The 22,023-nt window shown below is 49.1% G+C and overlaps 2 protein-coding genes across 2 annotated transcripts; one reads left to right on the top strand and one right to left on the bottom strand.

Moving 5' to 3' along the window:
* The first annotated feature begins 2,409 nt into the window (after nucleotides 1-2,409).
* Nucleotides 2,410-5,942, top strand: LOC124648630 (phosphoenolpyruvate/phosphate translocator 3, chloroplastic-like). Its single transcript, XM_047188356.1, has 9 exons — nucleotides 2,410-3,050; nucleotides 3,169-3,291; nucleotides 3,434-3,586; nucleotides 3,683-3,768; nucleotides 4,278-4,362; nucleotides 4,453-4,572; nucleotides 4,666-4,734; nucleotides 5,384-5,513; nucleotides 5,610-5,942. The coding sequence occupies exons 1-9, from the start codon at nucleotides 2,658-2,660 to the stop codon at nucleotides 5,684-5,686; spliced, it is 1,236 nt and encodes a 411-aa protein (XP_047044312.1). The 5' UTR covers nucleotides 2,410-2,657; the 3' UTR covers nucleotides 5,687-5,942.
* Nucleotides 5,943-7,371: 1,429 nt separating this feature from the next.
* Nucleotides 7,372-11,430, bottom strand: LOC124647263 (phospholipase D alpha 1-like). The gene is made up of 4 exons (XM_047187230.1): nucleotides 11,323-11,430; nucleotides 10,147-10,150; nucleotides 8,021-9,946; nucleotides 7,372-7,946 (listed from the first exon to the last, which is right to left on the bottom strand). The coding sequence occupies exons 1-4, from the start codon at nucleotides 11,428-11,430 to the stop codon at nucleotides 7,513-7,515; spliced, it is 2,472 nt and encodes an 823-aa protein (XP_047043186.1). The 3' UTR covers nucleotides 7,372-7,512.
* Between the last annotated feature and the right edge of the window lie 10,593 nt (nucleotides 11,431-22,023).

Consider the following 22,023-nt stretch of genomic DNA (forward strand, 5'->3'; position numbering starts at 1 on the left):
GGATGGCTTATTTCATATTCAAACATTGTCAATGTCACTTATATTGATTGTCAAAATATAATTCAAACGAGGTAGAATCTTATGGATTTTAATATATTGTGGCTATTTTCATACATGTGAATTTTTGCATGTATTGTATTGACATGTTGCGAGGAAAAATAAGGACCCTAGCAACGCACGAACATTCAACTAGTTTGTTATAATAGATATCAAGAAAAAACATAAAAGGATGGATCGAGGTCTAAAATTGGCAAGAAAGGATAGACAAATGGAATCATGAAAATTCACCAAAATCAACCTAATAAATATGACGAATGGGTTGACAAAAGAAAAGCATCATTATTAGGCAAAGTTAAGTTCTAAAATTGCTCGGTGAAAAATTCTTCAAAATTTGTCTCCGCCTACACCACCGCCTTTGGAACGGAACTAGTCATACTCCTCCTCTGACTCCACTGAAGACTCCGGGAATGTTGCGCGAAGAGAGGCCAATATATTCCTCTATTGCTGTTGGAGAGACCACGACACGATCATAATGATCTAGAGGTCGTCGGGGAGATGAGTTCTAACTACCCAAAGGATAGGTATGCGGAGTACGAGCTTGATGTAATTGTGGTGACGCTCACACACGTCATCAGCCTCATGCGGCCACACTGTAAGTGCAAACTTGCCAAAAACAAGGCATGTACGCAGATTTTTCGTTCTGTTGAATCCCGTTTCAACGCATGAGTTTGTGTGCTAGTTTGTTATTATAAAGCAAGAAAAAATGAAAGGATGAATCAAGGTTTAAAATTGACAAAATACAATAAACAAATAAAATTACAATAATTCACCAAAATCAACCTAATAAATGTGGGTACTCACAACTTTTGGAAATCCCTTTTCGAAGATTTTTTTTCCAAAGATCAAACCAAACTGATACTGACAAAAACTAGTTGAGCAACCGGTGCCCACGAAAACAAATCCTTTTTTCGAGAGTACGCCGAAAACGCACCTTATCTTTATAGAAGGCATATATTTGATTACAAGACTACCACAACTAGTTGCGAACAAACGATCGTAGTTCGGCTCCACATAGGCTAGTTTGAAGACAACCACCACCGAAATTACAACTCCGACGCAAAAGATCATATCCTAAGAAGAACACCCAAGCCATGTCTCTCTCCACGCCGGTCCCCTAGGAAGAACAACTACTCCTACTGAACTCTCCTTGTCAACGCACCTTCAAAGGAGAAGATGGCAGGACTTGGTCGGTCCCGAGAAAGGCGTCGTCTTGGACTCTCCGACGACGTCATACATAGCGCCCCAGACGATCAACCTTGGGTAGGGATGAGCACCGGAGGAGCGCAAGAAGACATGACATGCCATGTCTCCAAACGCAATGCTCCCAACGGAGCGACGACATCGATATGCCGCCATTGCGCTGATTCTACTCCGAACCTAGGCAAACCAAAGCGGGAGCGGGGAAGTGCCGACACACCTCAACGACGCCTCCATGGAGGGGAACGACGCGCACGGGGATGCATCCTCCAAACCACCATTTGCACGCACCAGGCCACTCACCACGGTCCGTCAGGCCACTCCTGGCTGTTAACCATGCAAAGCTCCTGGCCCGTGAAACCCAAATCGGGCCTAGGAAGGACCCAGATTGCCGCCCCTCCGCCTCCTACTCAGTCGCCAGCACCACCGAGGGGCTCCACCGCGCGTCCACATGCCATATCTCCTGGGAACTCCTACCTGGACGCACTCCAGGGCCGCCTTCGCCTCACCCGGCGCCAAGCCACCACGCGCCCGCTTCCGCTGCCTCCTCCGCCTAGCTCCGCCTAGCTCCGCCACTCCTCAACGCCTTCCCACCGTGCTCCGGCAAACACCACCAGCTCCACGCACCCACATCACCTGCGTCGCCCTAGATACGTCTCCCACCGCGCGAGAGAAACCCGTCAGGGCGCGCAGACTCTACACTCCGCCTTTAACGGCCGGGCGTGGCCCACCACCGCCAGCGGCAGCAGCCAGGGAAAGCAGATCGACGTCGGCCTTCTAGGGTTTCGGTGGGGGGCCTCCGGAGCCGCTCGCGCAAGTGGGCCAGGAGGGACAAGGATATATATGACGACAAAACAATTCCCACACGACATTACAAACCAAACCCCACGTGAGCTGAAACCATCCCTGGACGAAAACATGCGGGAAGAAGACGCCTGCCATGCTCTCCGAAGCGCAACCAGATTTGGAATTGCCAGATGGATATCAGTAGGTGTATCCCACACCGTAAAAGATTCCAAGAAATTAAAACCCCGCCGTCGTCGTCGGAGAAAAAATCCGAGCAACGTCGGCCAGAAAAAGGCAAGCGCTCCGTTTAATCCCTCCTTTGTTTCGTGGAAGAAAACTGCTTTGATGAGAGCAAGATGGCGGCAGGATCTCGTCTTTACTCCGCTCCTTCCAGCACCTTCTCTGGCGTTCGCAGCGAGAGGAGGACGGCAGCGGCCGCGTTTGCGTATCTTCTTCCCCATCCCCCGCTCTCCATAAATAGCGCCGGCGTGTGTAGGGACCGCGGCATCGCCTGCTACTGCTACTGCTACTGCCACCTGTGTTTCCACCGAGATTCAGTTGGCACAGTCGCGCGGTGCGTTTGAATCCAAGAACCGGCGGAGTTGGGCCGCGAGATGCAGACCATGGCGGCGACGGCGGCGTCCTCCTCTTCCTCTTCCGTTTCTAGAGGCTGGGCGGCGGTGCGCCGGTGCCCCTCTCCTTCCCTGGCCTTGCGGCACGCGGCGTTCTCCTCCTCCGCCTCTTGCTGCCGGGTGGCGGGCGCCGGCGCGCCCGTGCTGCCACTTGGCATTCGCGGCGGCCGCCTGCTGCTCCCATGCCCCTTGCTCCCCGAAGGCGGCAAGAACGGCCCCTCGACGAGAAGGATGACAGCGGCCGCGGCGGCGGCGGCGGCGTCGCCGTCTGCCGAGGGAGGCGGGAAGCCTGCCATTCCGCGGACTGTGCAGCTCGGCGCCATGATCCTCGTCTGGTACCTCCTCAACATCTACTTCAACATCTACAACAAGCTGGTTCGTCCCCAATCAATACCATTCCCCTTTCTTCTTCTAGGATCGCAGATCGTTTCTTATTTGATACTAATCCAATCTTCTGAGTTTGCATGTGATTAATGATGATGATGCTACGCAGATTCTGAAAGCGGTGCCCTTCCCTTACACCATCACCACCTTCCAGTTCGCATCCGGCTCCTTCTTCATCACTCTCATGTGGCTGCTGAATCTGCATCCCAAGCCAAGGCTCTCCCTTCAACAGGTGAGACACAACACTTGCCTTTTTCATTTACCTGATCCTGTAAAAATAAACGTGTTTCCTTTTCAGTAACAGATTCCTGTTTCATGTAAAGCTGTAAAGTAATGTAAATAAATTGGCACACTTTTAACTGTTGGTGATGCAGTACGCAAAGATCCTACCTTTGGCAATTATACACGTGATGGGCAATGCATTCACCAACATGAGTCTGGGCAAGGTAGCCGTCTCCTTCACGCACACCATCAAGGCCATGGAGCCCTTCTTCTCTGTTCTACTCTCCGCGCTGTTTCTCGGGCAGGTATTTGATTTCAGGCTCCTTTAAGTGATCTACTGTGATAATTGGAATATGCTGAAAGAGTTGAATATGTTGTCCTCAACTGTTTTCTTCTTGCAGGCACCTTCTTTACTGATATTAGGTTCTCTCGTGCCGGTTGTCGGTGGAGTTGTACTGGCATCTATGACTGAAGTGTCTTTTAACTGGTTAGTGGTACATTTTGCACCATTTCTAAATTTCCAATGTCAAAGAACTAGGGAAACATTTTGCACCCACTTTGACAACTAATATGGAACGGAGGGAGTATATAAATATGCAATGTATGACACTGTCCATTTGTTGAGTCAACCTTATTCAACGTCGTTTTTGAAAGAAAGGAACCACTAGTTCAATTATTAGCAATTGAGTTAGTCTTGTATGTTTGCGTACATTCTGCAGAAAGTCATCTTTTGACCTAAACATTTATATTGATGTATCAGTATCACTCAAAAGTCAAAATATTGTAGTATTGAAGAGTGAGGTGTCAAATTTGGATAGATCTTGGTTAAGTTACAGCTGTACACATTACCAAATACGCAAACGACAATATTTTTGCGGTTAGTTTACCTAGAATTATGCAGCATATTTTTTTCGCGATACAAAACATTGGTTTCTTGTGGTCTTATTCAGAGCCCTCTTGTATCATGTATAATAGCTGTGTACTCTGCGAAAACAGGATAGGATTTTGGAGCGCCATGGCTTCCAATGTTACAAATCAATCACGAAATGTTTTCAGCAAGAAACTTCTTGCTGACAAAGAGGTGATTTTACCACTTTATTTTTCTCACTGGAGACTCACATCATGGGAGCATAATAAATGTCATTCCCCTTACACATTTTTGTTACTACAGGAAACACTGGACGACATAAATCTCTTTTCAATTATGACTGTCATGTCATTTTTGTTGTCAGTCCCATTAATGCTATATGTAGAGGGCATCAAGTTTAGTCCATCTTACCTACAGAGTACTGTGAGTATTGCCAGCTTTCAAAAACAGAGATGGATTATTTATCTCTTCTTTTGGCTAATCATGAATTTTCCGAACACTGTACCTTTTATATAGGGTGTAAATCTTCAAGAACTATGCTTGAAAGCGGCAATTGCTGGTACTTGCTTCCATTTTTACCAACAGGTGAGCTAATCTTCATCAAAAATCAGTTCCCTCAAGAAATATGTGTTAATAAGTTTTGGGGGTTCTACAAATTACAAAGTTTCTTAGAATTATCCAATTAGGCCATCTCCAGTGCTAGACGCTTACATAGACTTGCTGAGAAATCCAATGCATGAAAAATAAGCGCTTAATTACAGATGTGTTTGTTGTAAGACTTGTACGTTTCTGTTGGACTTTCTGCTTTCTTTTTTGTCGTCCTGGATAGCGCCAGATGCTTGTCAAACCAGATTTGCGCGGGAAAAAAAGCTGGGGCGCTTGGCGACAAGTTGAACGCTCACACAATCTTTTCCGCTGGTATTGGACCGGAAGCGAGCGTAACGGCTGGGAATCCTGTCCTAGCTCCTGGCGTTAGCGCCCCCATTAGGGATGGCTTTAGTAGCTTTAGGGGTTGGGTTTTTTCCATTTTGTATTACGATGGTGATTAGCTTTTGAGAGAACGGTTATATCTTACCTTTAGTGGTATTGGATGAGTGGTCCTGCATAATAAATTTCATGACGTGAAATCCAACTTGTACCACTTCTCTGTTTTTCCAACTTGATATATACCATGACTTTATTTAAGTTTGTCTTTAATTACCTGTAACAAAGTTTATTTTTGTTTCCGAGGCAGGTTTCATATAGTTTATTGGCCAGAATATCCCCTGTGACCCATTCTGTTGCGAACTCTGTCAAACGGGTGGCTGTCATCGTGTCGTCAGTTATCTTCTTCAGAACTCCTATTTCACCTATAAATGCCTTTGGTAACTCCATCTCCAATCGACCCCATCTTACCAGAAGATTCTAACAATTCACACTCTCATTTATGTGTCTGAAATATGTTGTTTCCATGACTGCAGGAACTGCTTTGGCTCTAGTCGGAGTTTTCCTGTACTCTCAATTAAAGAAAGCAAAACCAAAGACAAAGACTGCATAAAGATAGCTTACATAAAATAAAATTAACTGCAGAAGGATCAGGATCAGGATCAGGATCAGGATCAGGATTAGGGGAAATGGACTGCTTTAACTGGTAGCATACACTTGGCTTTCCCCAGTTTACCTCCACCATGTTCAATCATCTTCTTATTTGGCTGTTACTACCTTGTATAGAAGATTTTTCTGAAGGTTGTGGTGGAGCAACAAAGACATAGCATTGTCAAAACATTTTACAATTGAACAATAATTTTGGCATATACTTCTGAAAGTTCCAGTATAGATTATTGACCTTTTTACAGTGATCCTCTTATAAATAAATCTTAACATGTGGATGAAACTTATACCTCTGGTGCAGTCTGCATCTGTTGTTTTCCAGGCAAGTGCAACCAGATGCATTATTGGTCAGCGTCTAATATTTTATTCATTCCATGACTTCTGCTAAATATTGTTTGAGTACCTCAGTGATACTGACGTCCAAGGTTCTAACTTGTCAAAAGGAAAGTCCTAATATTCAATAAGATTCAGTGGCATCATGAAAGCAAGACCATATCTAGTTCCCATACTTTCTAATTTTGTCCAAATGATCATGTTGCTTTACTCAATGGACTGAAATGTTTAACTGCCATGTTGTTTTGGTATATATTGTCAGGTGTATGATCCAATGACTTCATATATTGTTATGCACTTCAAAATTTTAAGATATAGCAACGATTTAAACTTATTCATACATATATATTTGGTTTCGTGTAATCAAATATGCATTATAAAGTTAGTGTCTTATATACGGAAATGCACTTTTGATCCCAGGTTAATATGTGCAACTTAAGTGTGGTTCAAAAGTTCTCTTTTAGGGAAAATTTGCTCACTAGGCACGAAAATAATTCTCTAGGTGAATTAGAAACGTCCACATCAATTCAGTTCCTCACAAAATAGATAAACATGTTCTCTTTTTATTTCATTTTGCTTCAAAGAATGGAACATTCTGGACATGTACTGGGTGAAACAGATGGTTCATTGGTGACATTCAGTGGCCATAATAACTTGTTGATAATTTCATAAAATTGATGTTGCCTTTGTGGACAAGGAGCTAAGAAGTGATGCACCATAAAAATAAGAGAAGATTGACAACAACACAATAAAGATGTGGACGGAGAGAGCTTCTATCTCTGATTCAGAGTGAAAACCAGAGGACTGTGCTTCTCTTCACACAACTTCATGTCCAAGGTGAGGTGGAGAAGAACTTCAAACAGATTAGCCCATACTCCAACCATCCAATAAAATCTAATTTACGCCACAGATAACTTAGAGAAGGAAAAAGGTACAACAGGAAGTCTATAGAAAGTAGTTTTTTTTATAGTCCATATGTATGATGCCTTGATAGTGAAATCTACCAAAATAATAATAACATAGTACTAGCTGGTAGGAGTAGTTCTCCATGGTTATCCGACAAGAAGTAACGCACATTGAGTAGAGTAATCAAGCAAACAGACAATCCTGGATGAATTAAATCAAAAAAATTCTTTTTTTTTTGCGGGGGAAATCAAAAAAAATTCGATAATGAATTAAATCAAATTAACTTCATAAAGTACTCCTACAGAATTTACCTACAGTCACTATAACCATAACTCCAACGTCATCATTTACAATAGTACCATATGTATTGGTGGATTTTTTATTCTCTAAAAGTATCCAAAAATAATCTAGTGCTGTTCTTATTCAGAATATTCAGATGAAACACCAAATGTCCAGAGAAAAACCAAACAGATACTAAAAGAAAGAAAGAAATCAGTTCAACGTGATCCAACGACAACTGCAGAGTTAGTGCTTCTATGTGGTAAGGATGGGCGGGAGGTAGTCGGACTTGGCGCCAAGGATCCGAGCCTCGGTGTCCGGGAAGAACTCCACCCCGGGCAGCTGCGTCACGGCGCCGTCGCTGGTGACGCCGACGGGGTACGTGAGGAGGTGGCCGGGGAGGTCGCGCTCGGGCTCGCCGCCGGCGTAGAGGTCCCAGTACCTGTCGGCCATGGCGTTCACCTTGCGCACGCACTCGACGCTCTCCGGCCTCTGGAACGTGTCGTCGACCATGCCCATGTGCTCGTACCACAGTGCCATCCTGAACCCATGAACCTGGCCCCTCGCCGGCCGGCTCGCCGCCAGGTGGTACGGCTGGTACGCGCCCATGGCGATCTCCGAGTCCCGCGCCCCGTCCATGGACCTCTGGTTGATGTTCGCCGACCCCACGATGATGTACTCGTCGTCCACTGAAACCAAACAAAGAAACAGTCAAGAACACTGAAATTACAAGACTTCTGATTCCTCAATGTGCTGTACGTACCGATCATCATCTTGGTGTGGACGTAGATCATGAACCGGCGGTTTTGCTGCGCCTTGAGGTAATCGGTGTCAGGGTCGGCCGGCTCCGGCGGCTCGTACTCGCCGGCCTTCTTGGCCTCCCGGTTGCCGAGGCAGAAGAAGGTGAGGTAATCCTTGGGATTCGCGTCGATCCCCTTGGCCTGGATCGCCTGCGCGATGTCGGTGTACATCATCTCCATGGTCCTCCTCTGCCAGTCGAGGATCGCCTGCACGGAGCCGCTCGCCGGGATGCCCTCCGGCCACATGGGCACCACGACGTAGATGGTGAACCGCTCGCCGGCCTCGATCTTGCTGACCACTTTCATCGAGAGCTCCTTCGGGAGGAGGTGCAGCGCGCCGACGTCGTCGGGGTTGATGCCGTCGGGCTTCCAGCAGTAGGAGCTCCCCAGGAAGTACTGGTTCTCGATGTAGATGAAGTTCTTGGCCCTGCGGATGGCGCAGATGTACGCGTCCTGGATGCTCCGGTCGATGATCTGGTCCTTTCCGCTGACGAGCCCTGCCCTGGCCGCGTCCTCGGGGGTATCCGGGAACCCGAAGGCTGCGCCGCCGTCGATGGACCGGAACAGCTGCACGTTCCACGTATCCCTGTCCTCCGCGTACACGACGGGCGACGGCGGGATGATGTCGTCGGCGAGGTCCCGGAGCTGGACGAGCAGGTCCTTGCCGCCCTGCTTGCGCCACCGCTGCTCGAAGTTGTAGAGCACGTCCCACGCCACGGGGCCCTCAAGGCGGCAGTGGATGTCGTGCCACGGCTCTCTCGGCCCGCCCTTGCCGATGACCGCCGTCGCGAAGTTGGGCTGGTGGAAGTCGTCGTGGTGGGCGCCGTCTAGCGTGCCGAACAGGGGGTGGAACGGCGTGTCGTAGCGGCCGTCGCAGAGGTCCAGACCGCCCACGAAGCTCATGATCCGCCGCCGCCTCGACGCGTGCTGGGGCTGGGGCATGTCGTGGTCGACAACGACGATCTTCTGGTGGTGCGTGAACATGGTGGAGATCTGCAGGTCCTGCACGATGCTGCCGGAGTCGTCGGGGTCGCGGGGGCAGAGCACGCAGTGCACGTCGGTGCCCTGGAAGAAGTTGAACGTGTCCTCGTCGTGCGTCCCCATCAAGCCGTCCTTCTTGAGCGCCCCGACCGAGGTCCGGTCGTCCCAGACCAGCATCAGCACTCTGACGCCTTCGCTGGCTTTCTTCTTGAGCAGCTCGCCGAGCGTGACGCCGCCACCCGGCGGCTTGGGCCGGTTCGCGTCCCTGAGGAGCGTGATCTCCGTGTACACCGACCATCCCGTGATGTAGATGAGATGCTTGGCGTTGCTAATGGCGGCGAAGATGTCCTCCCAGCAGCGGTGCGGCTCGTAGTACCGGCCGTCGTCGAGCGGGATCCTGGGGATGAAGCCATCGGGGACGTGCGCGTCCTGGTAGAGGGTGACCTTGCAACCCTGCCGCTGCGAGAAGAAGGTGTAGGGCACCCCCGGGTGCTTCCCGGAGCGGATGCCGCGGCCCCAGCTGTGGTCCTTGGAGATGTCGAAGTACTGGAGCTTGACGTGGACCTTGCCGCCGCCCTCGACGGGGTTGCGGCTGTCGTCGCAGAGCGGGAGCCACCGCTCGACCTCGTCGCCGCCGAAGATGTCGCGGACGGGGAGGTAGCCGATGCCCACGACGGAGGCGCCGATCGGGTTCTTGGCCTTGATTGTGACGAGCACGTCGGAGGCGAGGTGCGCGCAGTAGATGTGGAAGGATTCGAACCAGCGCGGGCTCGACGATTCGTCGGTCAGGGTGCGGGTGCGGCCGATCCGGGCCTTGCCAAGGCCCACCGTGGCATAGAGCTTGCTCGCGCCTTTGCCTACGCCCACCGTGTCCTCGATCCCCTCCACCAGCTGGTGTTCACATTTTTCTTGAAATTAGTTGAGCTCTCAGTACGATATCACGATGAGCTCGAACAATGCACACCATCATGCAGAATCATCAAAATAATCAGTACTCCAATTAAAGGAGTCCATTGTGATGATTTTCAGTTGTATTTTGGATATTTTTTAATGTATATATTATCTCAAACGGAAGGAATAAACGTTCAACAATCCAAAAAAGCATAACCGCGCTACATCAGTTTAATCTATTCAAAAATACCACAATTCATGCACATCGTACAGTTCGGTTAGTAGAGATAAATAACTGAATTGACAAAACTAAATTTGGTTTGTGAAATTTGCTACCCATTAATTTGATCGGTCTTTTCAGGTTTGACGTCAGTCTGGTTTCGGTTTTTAGTCAGCGGTTTTTCTCTCCACCTCTACTGGTAGTAACAAGATCAAGCATTTCATCGTTCTCTCCCTTCTCCGTCTTTCGTCCTCCTTCCTTTTCCCTTCTCCTACTGCCATCCATCGTCCTAGTTTCTTTTTTGCGGGTAACACCCATCGTCCTAGTTGACAACAATCAATCAATTACTCTCTAAGACAAACTTATGACAATATCTTTTTTTCTAATATGCAGTCAATTACTCAAACAACCAAATTGCACCCCTCACCCCCTCATTATTTTTATTTTCTTCCTCGGGGTTCACCCTTACTCCAACCCATTCAACAAATGGTCTACCCCTCCCCCTCCACAATTGTCATCGCTCGTGTTGCCCTCGATCCGTAGCTTCCTAGCCACTAGGTTATTTTGTCGTTTTTCCTCCTTCACTCGTCGAGTCGGACAAAGCCTTAGTAAAAAAAAACAGGTGCAACCAAAACCTTAGCAAAAGGTTGTTTGGCAACTTTTTTGGGTGAAATACAATTGAGCTTAAACCAAAGGCGCCATGAGATTACGAGCCTAGATGCCGACATATATTTAGAGTGCAACTATGTCTCGGTCAACTGGCGTTGAAAAATATAGTGTTGACTAATTCCCTTGGATTTTATAAAATTCTATGTATCTATAAATTGTTTACAGTGATATGATAGTTTGTTTATCGAGTGTTACAAAAAATGTGTGAATTATTTTAGTTCAAAAGAATATAAATCTTGCATGGATCTCAACATCGGATAGACGACGATTTTCGGTGTAGACTGAGAATTAGTTTGTTCTTCTGCTCGGAATTAGCAAAACGGACAAATCACGGTGGCAAGGTGGATAAGAAAACAAAATGAATAAACGCATGATTATAAGCCACAACCTAGAAAAACTGAATTACGGCATATATATAGGGCGATCACACCGGTTAATCTGAGGCAACAATGGTGTTTCCGATCGAACGACACGCAGAGCCGGTCGGAGGAAAGACGGACATACCTTTCGGAGGAACTGCGGCGCTTGGCTGCTGGGCCTGCTGGTGTTTGAGAGCTCCTGGGCCTCGAACACGGTGACGTGCAGCGTCCCATGCAGCAGGATCTTCGCCATTGGTTACCTCTTCCTCCGCCGCCGCGCTAGCTCCGAGAAGAGACGTTGGATGGGTTAAGAGAGGAGCTGGACGAGAATGATGTATGGGCACTGGAGGGGCGGTAGTCTTGCGGTGGTGGTGGCAAGGAGGAAATCAAGGAGGGAGATGTGGAGCCGGTCAGAAATAGGAAGTCGATCGGAGAGGAAGACCAGCGGACCGACGGACGGACATGGACGGAGGACGCGCGCCGCGCCGCCGCGTACGTCGGAGCAGCGGAAGCAACTCGGACATGTCATGCACTGCATGTCTCTGCATGTCCCGTGCTAAGCCACGATGCACATGTCAATCGATCTGCGAATATGGCGAATGCCCATATCGATACCGCACGCCGTGCATGGAGGCCGAGATATACTACCGTACCGTCAATCCGTCATGCTTTGTTCTTGCCGAGCGCGCGGGCTGCTGTTTTAAGTCATGCACGTGATTATCGCTCGATCGTGTTGCACAGCCTCAAACTTGATGTTGCACCAAATAATCCCAAAATAATAGTGTGCAACTTCAGTTTTTGAAAAATGCTGAGCATTATTTGGAATCTACATTTTCTTTTGACAGGCCAAATCTACATTTCGATATAAACCTTTGTTCTAGAGGATTTCAATACAAACCTAACTTAGCAAATTTGCACATTGTTTCTAGAATGTGCAACTATTTGATTGCTATGGGTGGGATAAACTTCGGGACTTGGATCTAACATCTTAATCTCCTAAGCATTGGACACTCCATTTTCTATATGTTTGGAAACATGCAAATCTAGAAGTCTGCCTTTTCACTGCTCCAAATCGGTAGGAACAAAAATTGATCGTCACTTAAATGGTCTGTGCAATTGACCGAGTCTTTAATGAGAGATGATCCGTGCATATGTTCTCATTTCGTATCTTAAATGGGAAGAAATTTGAGTTACATCATCTAACCCTCTACGGGTGAACATCAGAGTTGCTTGGGTCATACTGCCGTGGAAGACCGCATAAGCTCTATGTGTCCAACATTCTTGTAAATAGTAATTCTGATTTTTCTTTACTTATGTACATTAAGAAACATGCAATGCTCTTGAGCTGAAACAAATTGACCTAAAGTGCTTTTAGGTTGACAAGATATTGAGACTTGTTGCAGTTGGCACTATTGTGCATTATGGACTATGGTGATCTTTTTTTCACATGCTAGTATTTAACAACCTATTCCTTTCACTAACAATTGTATATATTTCCACAGCAAATCTTTGGGTGTGGCCGGCTGGATATCACAACCCTAACTATGGACAACTAGATAACGGAATTGCCTCACATACGACTTTTTGTGTGCGATTTTAGTACGACTAGACTCACAGGTCATTTCCAATGATGGGTCCCTTATCCTGACTGAGCCTAATTTGAGTCTGGTCGTACGTAAATGATCGTACAATTCGGGCGTACGTGTAGCATTGCTCACTAGATAATGACCAACGTGTTGCTGCAGACCATAGTACAAAACGATAATTACTAAGAGTGAGCTAAAAGTACATGCATAGAAAAACAAACTTGTACAAATATAATTAATTACTCAACGGTCACATTTTTGCAATAAAGTATAAATCATGAACATAATATACCCGATAAACCGAAAGGTCGTTTATAGTAGGAATATATACTACAATGTGATTCATAATGTATTTATCTTATATTGTAGATGATGATATTTTATTCTTTGTGGTTACTTAGTAAGGATTGAATTTTGAAATATTTTTACGCCTTATTTATTGGAATGGAGGTAGTAAAAAAATCAAACCCATGCTTCGGCTCCCTACCGGAAACCCTTGTACATTACCGAAGTTCAAGTTGCACAAATGAAAAATGGTGCAATTTAGGCATGAGACACAAGGATTGAACAAGAAAAATCTCTAGATAAGCTATCTACTGGTGTTCATGATATTCAAAGCCTAGTTCTACCAAAAACTCAGTCCTAATATAGCACAATGCTCATGTAAACTCACTGGTGATTTCAATATGTTGGAAAAAAGTATATTGGAGGCACATTTTCAGTTGTGGTAGTTGCGTGTTCTTAAATAAGTGCAACCTATATAAATAACTAGACAAAAAATTGAAAAGTATGAACCCTAGTTGCAATTTTCTTGATGTGGTTGTTGCACATTTCAAAAAAAAACAATTAAAACTATGGTTAACAAAAAGTGGAACATATAAATAACCAGACAAGAAAAATGACAAATATGTACAGAACCTTTGGGATGCTTATTTCTTGGTGGGGTAGTTGCGTATTTCTAAAAAGCTGCACCTATCGTGTGGTGAAAAATGCAACCTATATAAAAATAGCAGACAAGAAAATAAAAGATACACACATTATCTAGTTGCAATTTTCTCAATAGGAATATTGCACACTAGCAGATGTACACTATGGTGTAGCAAAGAGTGCAACCTACAAATAACCAGACAAAAAATAGACCGATACATGGAGAACTACATATAGAACCCTTAGTTGGACATTTTTCAATGAGGTAGTTGCACATTTATACAAAAAAGAAGTGCAATTATGGTGCTGAAAATAGCAATCTATATAAATAACCAGACAAAGATGGGTTTCTCCATGAGTAGTTGCACATCACCCCCCACCCAAAAAAAGGATACATGTATTGTGTGGTGAAAATCGTAGTACTCCAATGCTATAAATAACCAGGCCAAAATAAATGACAATACATCTCCTGTCTGCACTCTTATCGATGAAGCCACTTTTCTTGATGGTGTGGTGAAAAATTGCAGCCTATAAATAGCAATCCCAAAAAAGGAAAAAAAAAGTGAAAATTGCAGCTGGTTTTGCACTTTTATCGATCAGATATTTACATATTTATTAAAAGAAATCAAGCACGGCCCGTTCCAATGCTCGTACTCATCGCTAGATGATTCAAAGATCAATTTGTAATTTTATTACCTTTGATTGTATTTACTGCTATTGATGATTACTAATAGACGGATGGTCATTTTTTCGCATCAGAGAAGTCTTTCCTAGTAGCAGAAAGAAGAAACGAAAATGTACCGTGCACAATTTATTCTTCTTTCCATACTTAACAAAAGTATGCTACGAGTTGGGATATTCATTTGAAATCTGATGGTCCACAAGTCAGACTTAAAGAATCCTCGGTCGCCTGAGAGAGGATCTCCAAGCCACATCTAAGGGCATGAACAATGGTGGCATACACAACTAGTTGCTCCATGTAAAAAAGTTATCAGAAGCAACATGTTGAATTTTATCTCTCCAATGGAAGCTACAACTTTAGTAAAAAAAATGGAATGACCCCACAAATATGACACTATGTATCTCTTTCTCTCTCCAAAAAGCATGCTTTTAGGTTTAAGATCCCACTTCCTCAAGAGAGGCTGTCTCCTCATCCGAATCTACTTTGGACCACCTGAACCTAACTAAAGGTGTGAGGCAGCACCTCTAGGGCAGTGCATTGGGCATGCCCTAATGATCCTCACGTCGACTTGAGAAATTTCAGTCTATTGTGTCGCAACAACGGAGCCTAAGAAAGGAAGAAGTCCCGTCGCCAAAAAAAAAAAAGTTACAACAGGATAAACATGTATTGTCAAAAAAAAAAAAGAAGAAAAAAAAAAGAAGCAGATGTTGAGTATTGGCTACTCTACCCGCTCCCCTCGGTCGCCTCCTCCAGGCGACAGGGGAGCCCAACCCTAGCTCCCCGCCGCCGCCACCTAGCCCCCCGCCCCGCTCCCTCGTCGTCTCCCGAGGCCGCCGGCGGCTAAGCCGTCCGCCGCCGATGAAGGGGGCGGCGAGGCCCTATGCCTCTCGGGATCTCGCGCGCTCGTCTCGGAGGGAAGACGTCGTCGCCGGGCCCCGGAGGCGTCGCCGCCGCCCGCCCCTCCTGCGCCCCTCGCCGGCCTCGCTGCGGCCTCCTGCTCGCCGGCCGTCGGCCCGACCATGGCGCGATACGGGCGGGGAGGGACCTGCGGCCGGGGTACTGCCGCGGTCGGGCCCGATCCGGGCTTCGGCGGGCCTGCGTCCAAGGCGACGACGGTTGGTGGCCTGGGCTCCCGGCGGCTCAGCGCTCGGCGGCCGGATCTGCTGCCTCTGCGGCGATGCTGCCGGGTTGCGCTTCTCGGGCGTTTGGTGCGTGTTTGGTGGACGGCGACAAGATCCCTTGCTCGGCTGGCTACGCCTCGCGCTAGGGCCTGCGTTGCGCATGCCAACAGCATCGACACTCCGGGTGAAAGCCTCGCACCAATTGGTGCCGATGTCGGCGGTGCCTCTGGGTACCATCTTTCCCTGTTGAGGGCTTCATCGGGGAGTTTGGTCTCCTGCTGTCGCGAGTTGTTGCGTTCTCCGGGTGAAAACCTCTGCTCCTCGGAGCGGGCGGCGGCGACACACTGTGCCGTTACCTTCTTGAAGGCGCCGCTTTTGGAGTCTGTGCTCCTGTTATCACCAAGATTTGACCGAGTTAGAGGTGGGCCGCAGTCAAGATGGGCTTAAGGAAATATACGTGGAGAATTATATGAATCGGCCTGTTGGGCTTAATTGCCCGTGTATCTGTAACATATTAGATCTATTTTAGTTTAGAGATAGAATCTTAGTCGTGCACGGTTTAGTGCATGCCCACATTAGAAAGTCCCCTGGACTATAAATATGTACCTAGGGTTTATGGAATAAACAACAACTCACGTTCAACCCCAAAAACAAACCAATCTCGGCGCATCGCCAACTCCTTCGTCTCGAGGGTTTCTATCGGGTAAGCGACATGCTGCCTAGATCGCATCTTGCGATCTAGGCGGCACTAAGCTACGTTGTTCATGCGTTGCTCGTCTTGAAGCGCTTTTGATGGCGAGCAACGTAGTTATCATTAGATGTGTTAGGGTTAGCATTGTTCTTCGTTTAAGCATGCTTACGTAGTGCAACCCTTGCATATCTAGCCGCCCTCACGCCTATCTCGGGTGTGGGGGCGGCACCCGCTTGATCATTATTTAGTAGATCTGATCCGTTACGATTGCTCCTTGTTCTACAAGGATTAGTTTAATATCCGCAATAGTTTGGCCTTACAATGGGGGGAGGATCCGGTGGCACGTAGGGTGGCGTTCGCAAGTCCTAAACGGGATGTTCCTAGGATCAACTTCATGTTGGTTTTCGGCCTTGTTTAGGATCGGCTTACGAGCACCGTGCGTGGCCGCAAGGCCCAACCTGGAGTAGGATGATCCGGTTATGCGGTGAAAACCCTAAATCGTCGTAGATCTCATTAGCTTCATCTTGATCAAGCAGGACCACCAAGTATTCGTGCACCCCGCACGGATCATGGGTGGATCGGCTCTTTGAGCCGATTCACAGGATAACTCGAGAGCCGATCGAGGCTCGTATTTAACGTTTACATGTATGCCCTGCGAGAAACTAAGCGAGGCATCCTCATCACCTTCCGACCGGGTATAGGTCGGGTGGCACGCCCTTGCACGCCGCAACGCCGCGTGTGACCGAGAAGAGCATTGCGGGCCGTCGCTCGGAGGGGTCTCGGCCAGCCGCGGCTCTAGGCTCCCCCGGCTCTACGGTGTTGACAAGGCCGCTGCCCGCCGGTGGGTTTTGGCGGTCAACACATTCCGGCACGCCGGTGGGACAATCGTCTACATCAACCACATCGCCATCTACATCGAGATGGCGGACGGCACGCCGATCACCTACGAGGATCTGCCGACGACCTCAAGAAGCAATACAACGAGATCAAGGCTACCCTCGAAGCCGACCTCATCGGCTCTTTTCGGAGAACCCGTTCCGGTGGCATCGGATGGAAGGGGTTCTCACCGGAAGGTGCACTCGATGGGATAGACCTCTCTGCCCCGTCGGAGGAACGCACCGGGGTCTGCGGCGAGGAGATCAACTACACGGTGGCTCACTCGCTACACCGCCACTGCGAGAACTTGGTCAACGTGCTTTGGAGCGTGTCGCTCTGCGCGTGATCCGAGGAGATCAGGGGCCACCAGTACTCGCCGTCAGGGCCAGCTCTCGGGACTCATCAAGGAGAGTTGCCATTCCAGTCCCGTCCACCGCTGCCATTTGCGTTGGCAGCACCTGCTGAAGTGCCGACTACACCGGCATTCCTCGTCTACAGAATTGGTGGCGACCCCAGTGACTACCAGTTCTTAATGGAGGCGCCTAAGGAGATCCCGCATGGATACGCGTGCATGTATGTGCCGGATTGTGGTGACTGGGCACTCACAAACCAGGCCACAACATCAGGGACTCCGGCGAAGACTGGAGGAACGTCGGCGACGGAGCGAGACGTGGCTAACTAAATACGCCACACCGACGAAACTCCCGAGCCCGGCTCTGCAGGCTGGCTCGGAGCTGGAAAAGCAAACGTGGCAGGCCAAGTACGCCACCCCGGCGAATCTTCGGAGCGCAACTCCTACGGCCAGCACGGCGGATCGGATCGGTACCATGCGAGAGACCAGTTCGGCATGATGCCGAAAAGAAGAGGCGATCGGCTATTCCAAGCCGTACCACGACGATTACGAGATGATCCCGCTGCCACCTAAATATCGGCTCCACGACTTCTCCAAATTCGGTGGATCGAGATGGCTCCAGCTCCATCGAGCACATCGGCCGATATTTGGCTCAACTAGGACCGGCTTCGGTGTCGGATCAGCTACGCGTGAGGCTCTTTTCACGGTCCCTCACGGGATCGGCTTTTGGATGGTACACCTCTCTACCGGCGAACTCCATCCGGTCTTGGAAGCAATTGGAAGAACAGTTCCATATGCAATACCATTCGAAGCTTCCGAGTGCGGCATTGCCGATCTAGCACAACTACGTCGAAGCGCGGGAAACGGTGACGAGAATACATCCAGCGCTTCGGGAATCTTAGGAACCGATGTTATTCGGTTCGTATAAGCTGAAAAGGAAGCGGTCGAGTTGGCGGTAGCGAGGCCTTGCAACACAGCTCAAGGACATGGCCTCCCAAGCGAGATTATCCCTCGGCGGCGCACATGGTTCAGAAACTATCGGCATATGAACAGCGCCACCCCGACCTGTACCAAGACAAGTTCAAGCGTGCGGTAGTTATGGTCGATACGGAAGAGGATGAAGTGCTGCGGGAGGCCAAGAGATAGCGATGGCTGAGTGGACTCGGGGGGAACCCCTGTGGCTCGCAAATGGGTAAAGCCACCAGGGCCGCCCAGGGGATTTGATTTTGACGTGACCAAGACTGAACAAATCTTCGACCTCCTGCTCAAGGAGAAACAGTTGACGATTCCTGAAGGTCTCAAGTTCCCCACGGCGAAGGAGCTAAACGGAAAGCCGTACTGCAAATTCCACAACTCGCTTTCCCATGCCACCAACGGCTACGGGTGTGGCGTCGGCACATCCAAGCGGCGATAGAGAAGGGGCGGCTAATTTTCAACCAGTACGCCATGAAGGTCGACACCCAACCCTTCCCCGCCGTTAACATGGTAGGAATCATCTGCCTGAAGGTTGCCGGCCGGGTCCCTCGTTCGGCATCAACATGGTAGGACTTGGAAACCACTGCGGCAAAGATGGAGATGAGGGCAGCTGCTCTCATAGCAAGGATACGAAGGAGGCCGCTCCACGCGATCGGCTCCGTCATGATGGCAAGCGCTATGTCACGAGAGGGAGAGGTGAAGAATATAAGATATCGGCGACCCCTCTCCGATCACCTCCTCAACAAATATGTTAGTCGGTATGACCAACGCCGGCGACCCAATTACGATGATAGAGAAGATCGTTTGGCTAGAGAAGCCGAGAAGACATCGTCGGCGAGAATCGCGATGAGGAGGAGCACGAGCGCTATGCCACGGAAGCATCAAGGGAGCAAGACGACGACGCCGGGCATTGGGACTGCCCCTTCTTCGGACACTTGCTGGGATTCGGGAATGAGCCGATTGCCCACAATCGGCAATTGCCCGAATGCAATCGGAAAAGAAGGAGGCAGCCAACGTGTACGTGTTCGAGCGCCTAGGGCCTCTCCCGCCACAAAGCGAACGCGGCCGAGTCACCTCGTTGGGCAGATCTTGAAGATTCGGAAGACGAGGGAGAAGTGGAAGAAGACAGGTACCACCGGCCAAGGTGGTGCCCTGACGGACTCAGCCGTTCCCAAAGCGCGGGGTTCGGCGATTGCGCGGCCTGGAGGAAGCCGAAGGTTGTACCGCATACGCTAAGGAAGGCACGGCCTGATCCGGCTGCAAAGGTTCAGCGAACCACTGGACGAAGAGGGTCGTCCACGGAAAATGGAGTGGCGCCCTAAACGGAGGAAAGCCGATGATGAGACCTCGGGCGGCACAAACATGGTACTCGTCTTGCCGACGAGCTTAGCCCTCCGCGACTCTACGGAGCACTCAAGGTGGACGACAGCAAGCGCATCAAGTCAGAGGTTGGGTTGGTTTCATCCAGCCTGACCAGGTAGCAAGATCAAACCAATGAGCAAACCAGGAGAGGCTGATCCTTGTGATTGGCCCCAAAAAATTTACGAAGGGAACTTACAAAACCTTCAACGAGCAAGCGACGTGGAGGCCGATTCCAGCAATCGGCCAAAATTATCCTCACCTAACCTTTCTGCCTGGGTTCAACATGTTATCCAACGAGCCGATACCATCAATTTTCTTGACGAGAATCGGCTCGGGGGGCACCCGAGTATATGAAAATACGAGGATATGCAACGAAGCATCTCATCTTTTGTTGATGGGTATTGGAATATGGGGGCCGATGCACGGGTCGGCCGTAATAAAAATGAAAATTCGAAAATTTTCGAGCACGGCCGATGCGGCGGACATCGACTTCGGAATCAAGAAACAGCCGATGCGTAGCCATCGACTCTAGTTGTGCGAGGATTATTAAGCCTTCACCAAATCCGGGACTTCCAATCTGTGGGGCTAGTGCGGCTGAAACGAAAAATTATCGGCTGTCAGAGGAAGAAAGAGGATCGGCTGTGGCACATTCTCGCCTCGAGTAAGAGCTCGGGGGGCAGCTCACCTTGAAGGCTTTCCGCTCAGAGAAGCCGATTTGTGTTCAAATCGGCTGACGCTGCATAAGGAACTTCCCCACACACGATCAGGCCCAGGTCTACACAGTTCATGCGCGTATCCTCGTCTCTGTTTTTGCATTAGCTGAGACTCGGGGGCAACGAGGCCTGGTAGATTGCTCGTTGAAGGACCGATGCGTTGTTATCGGCTCATTACGCATTGGCAAAGGGGACGAATCGGCAAGGTCGGTAGAAGAGAGAATCGGCTCAATTAAAAGGAATCGGCAAAATCAAGATTGGGGAAAAGTTCTTCATTGATTAAGAGGAGATTTCTTACATAAGGAGCTAATTGCTCTCAAAAGGGGAATACTAGGGGATCCATTGCCCCATCTACTACTACGGCCCTATTCTAGAGGTCCTATCTATGGGCCATCACTGCCCTCGTCGTCGGCTGTCGTCGCCACTATCGGCGCTGCTCCCGGCGGGCTCGTCGTCGCTCCAATGGCCGCCGACCGGGCCCTCGTTGTCTTCATCTTCTTCGTCGGCGTCGTCCTCGTCGGCTGTCGAAGTCGCTAAGATTGCCCGGCCAAGGGCAGAACCGCTTGGCCGGCGGCTCGTCGGAGGAGCCCTCGTCGTCGTCCTCCTCCTCCTCTTCCTGCTCCTCCTCCTCCCCGGGAGAGGTGAAGTCGCAGGAGAAGCCGTCGTCGTCGCTCCCCTCTTCCGTTTCCCCAACGGCGAGGAAGCGGAGGTCGCTCTCCCCGTCCGTCAAGGACTGGTCGTCCTCGGACCAGACGGAGAAGTCGTGGTCTGATTCTTCCCCGCCGCAATGGCGCGGCGGGTGTTGGCTGCGTGGACCGCCGCCGCGTCGTACTCCGGCGTCGGCTCACGGGACGTGGAGGATTGGCTAGCAAGATCCGATGGAGCGAGAGGAGGAGGAAGACATGGTGGCTGGGAGGGTTTTTGGAGTGCTAATGCGGAGGAGATACAAAGGAGAACTGTTCAGAGCGGTTAAATCAAAGGAGGATATAGTGGAAATTCAATGCCACAGCAGTTTCCAAGGAAGTGGTGCCTAAAAGAAAAAAAAAACTGCCAGGTCACGCGGAGAAGTTGAGAAGGCAAGGCATCATCATGAGGGATACTTGCGACGGTTACGCCACGACATGACCCGACGAAGGAAAGCAGAGTGATTTTGGAATTACCAATTCCAAAACCAGGGGGGCATGTGTTATCACCAAGATTTGACCGAGTTAGAGGTGGGCCGCAGTCAAGATGGGCTTAAGGAAATATACGTGGAGAATTATATGAATCGGCCTGTTGGGCTTAATTGCCCGTGTATCTGTAACATATTAGATCTATTTTAGTTTAGAGATAGAATCTTAGTCGTGCACGGTTTAGCGCATGCCCACATTAGAAAGTCCCCTGGACTATAAATATGTACCTAGGGTTTATGGAATAAACAACAACTCACGTTCAACCCCAAAAACAAACCAATCTCGGCGCATCGCCAACTCCTTCGTCTCGAGGGTTTCTATCGGGTAGCGACATGCTGCCTAGATCGCATCTTGCGATCTAGGCAGCACAAGCCACGTTGTTCATGCGT

This window comes from Lolium rigidum, chromosome 4, assembly GCF_022539505.1.
Source record: "Lolium rigidum isolate FL_2022 chromosome 4, APGP_CSIRO_Lrig_0.1, whole genome shotgun sequence".
Classification (NCBI taxonomy): Eukaryota; Viridiplantae; Streptophyta; class Magnoliopsida; order Poales; family Poaceae; genus Lolium; species Lolium rigidum.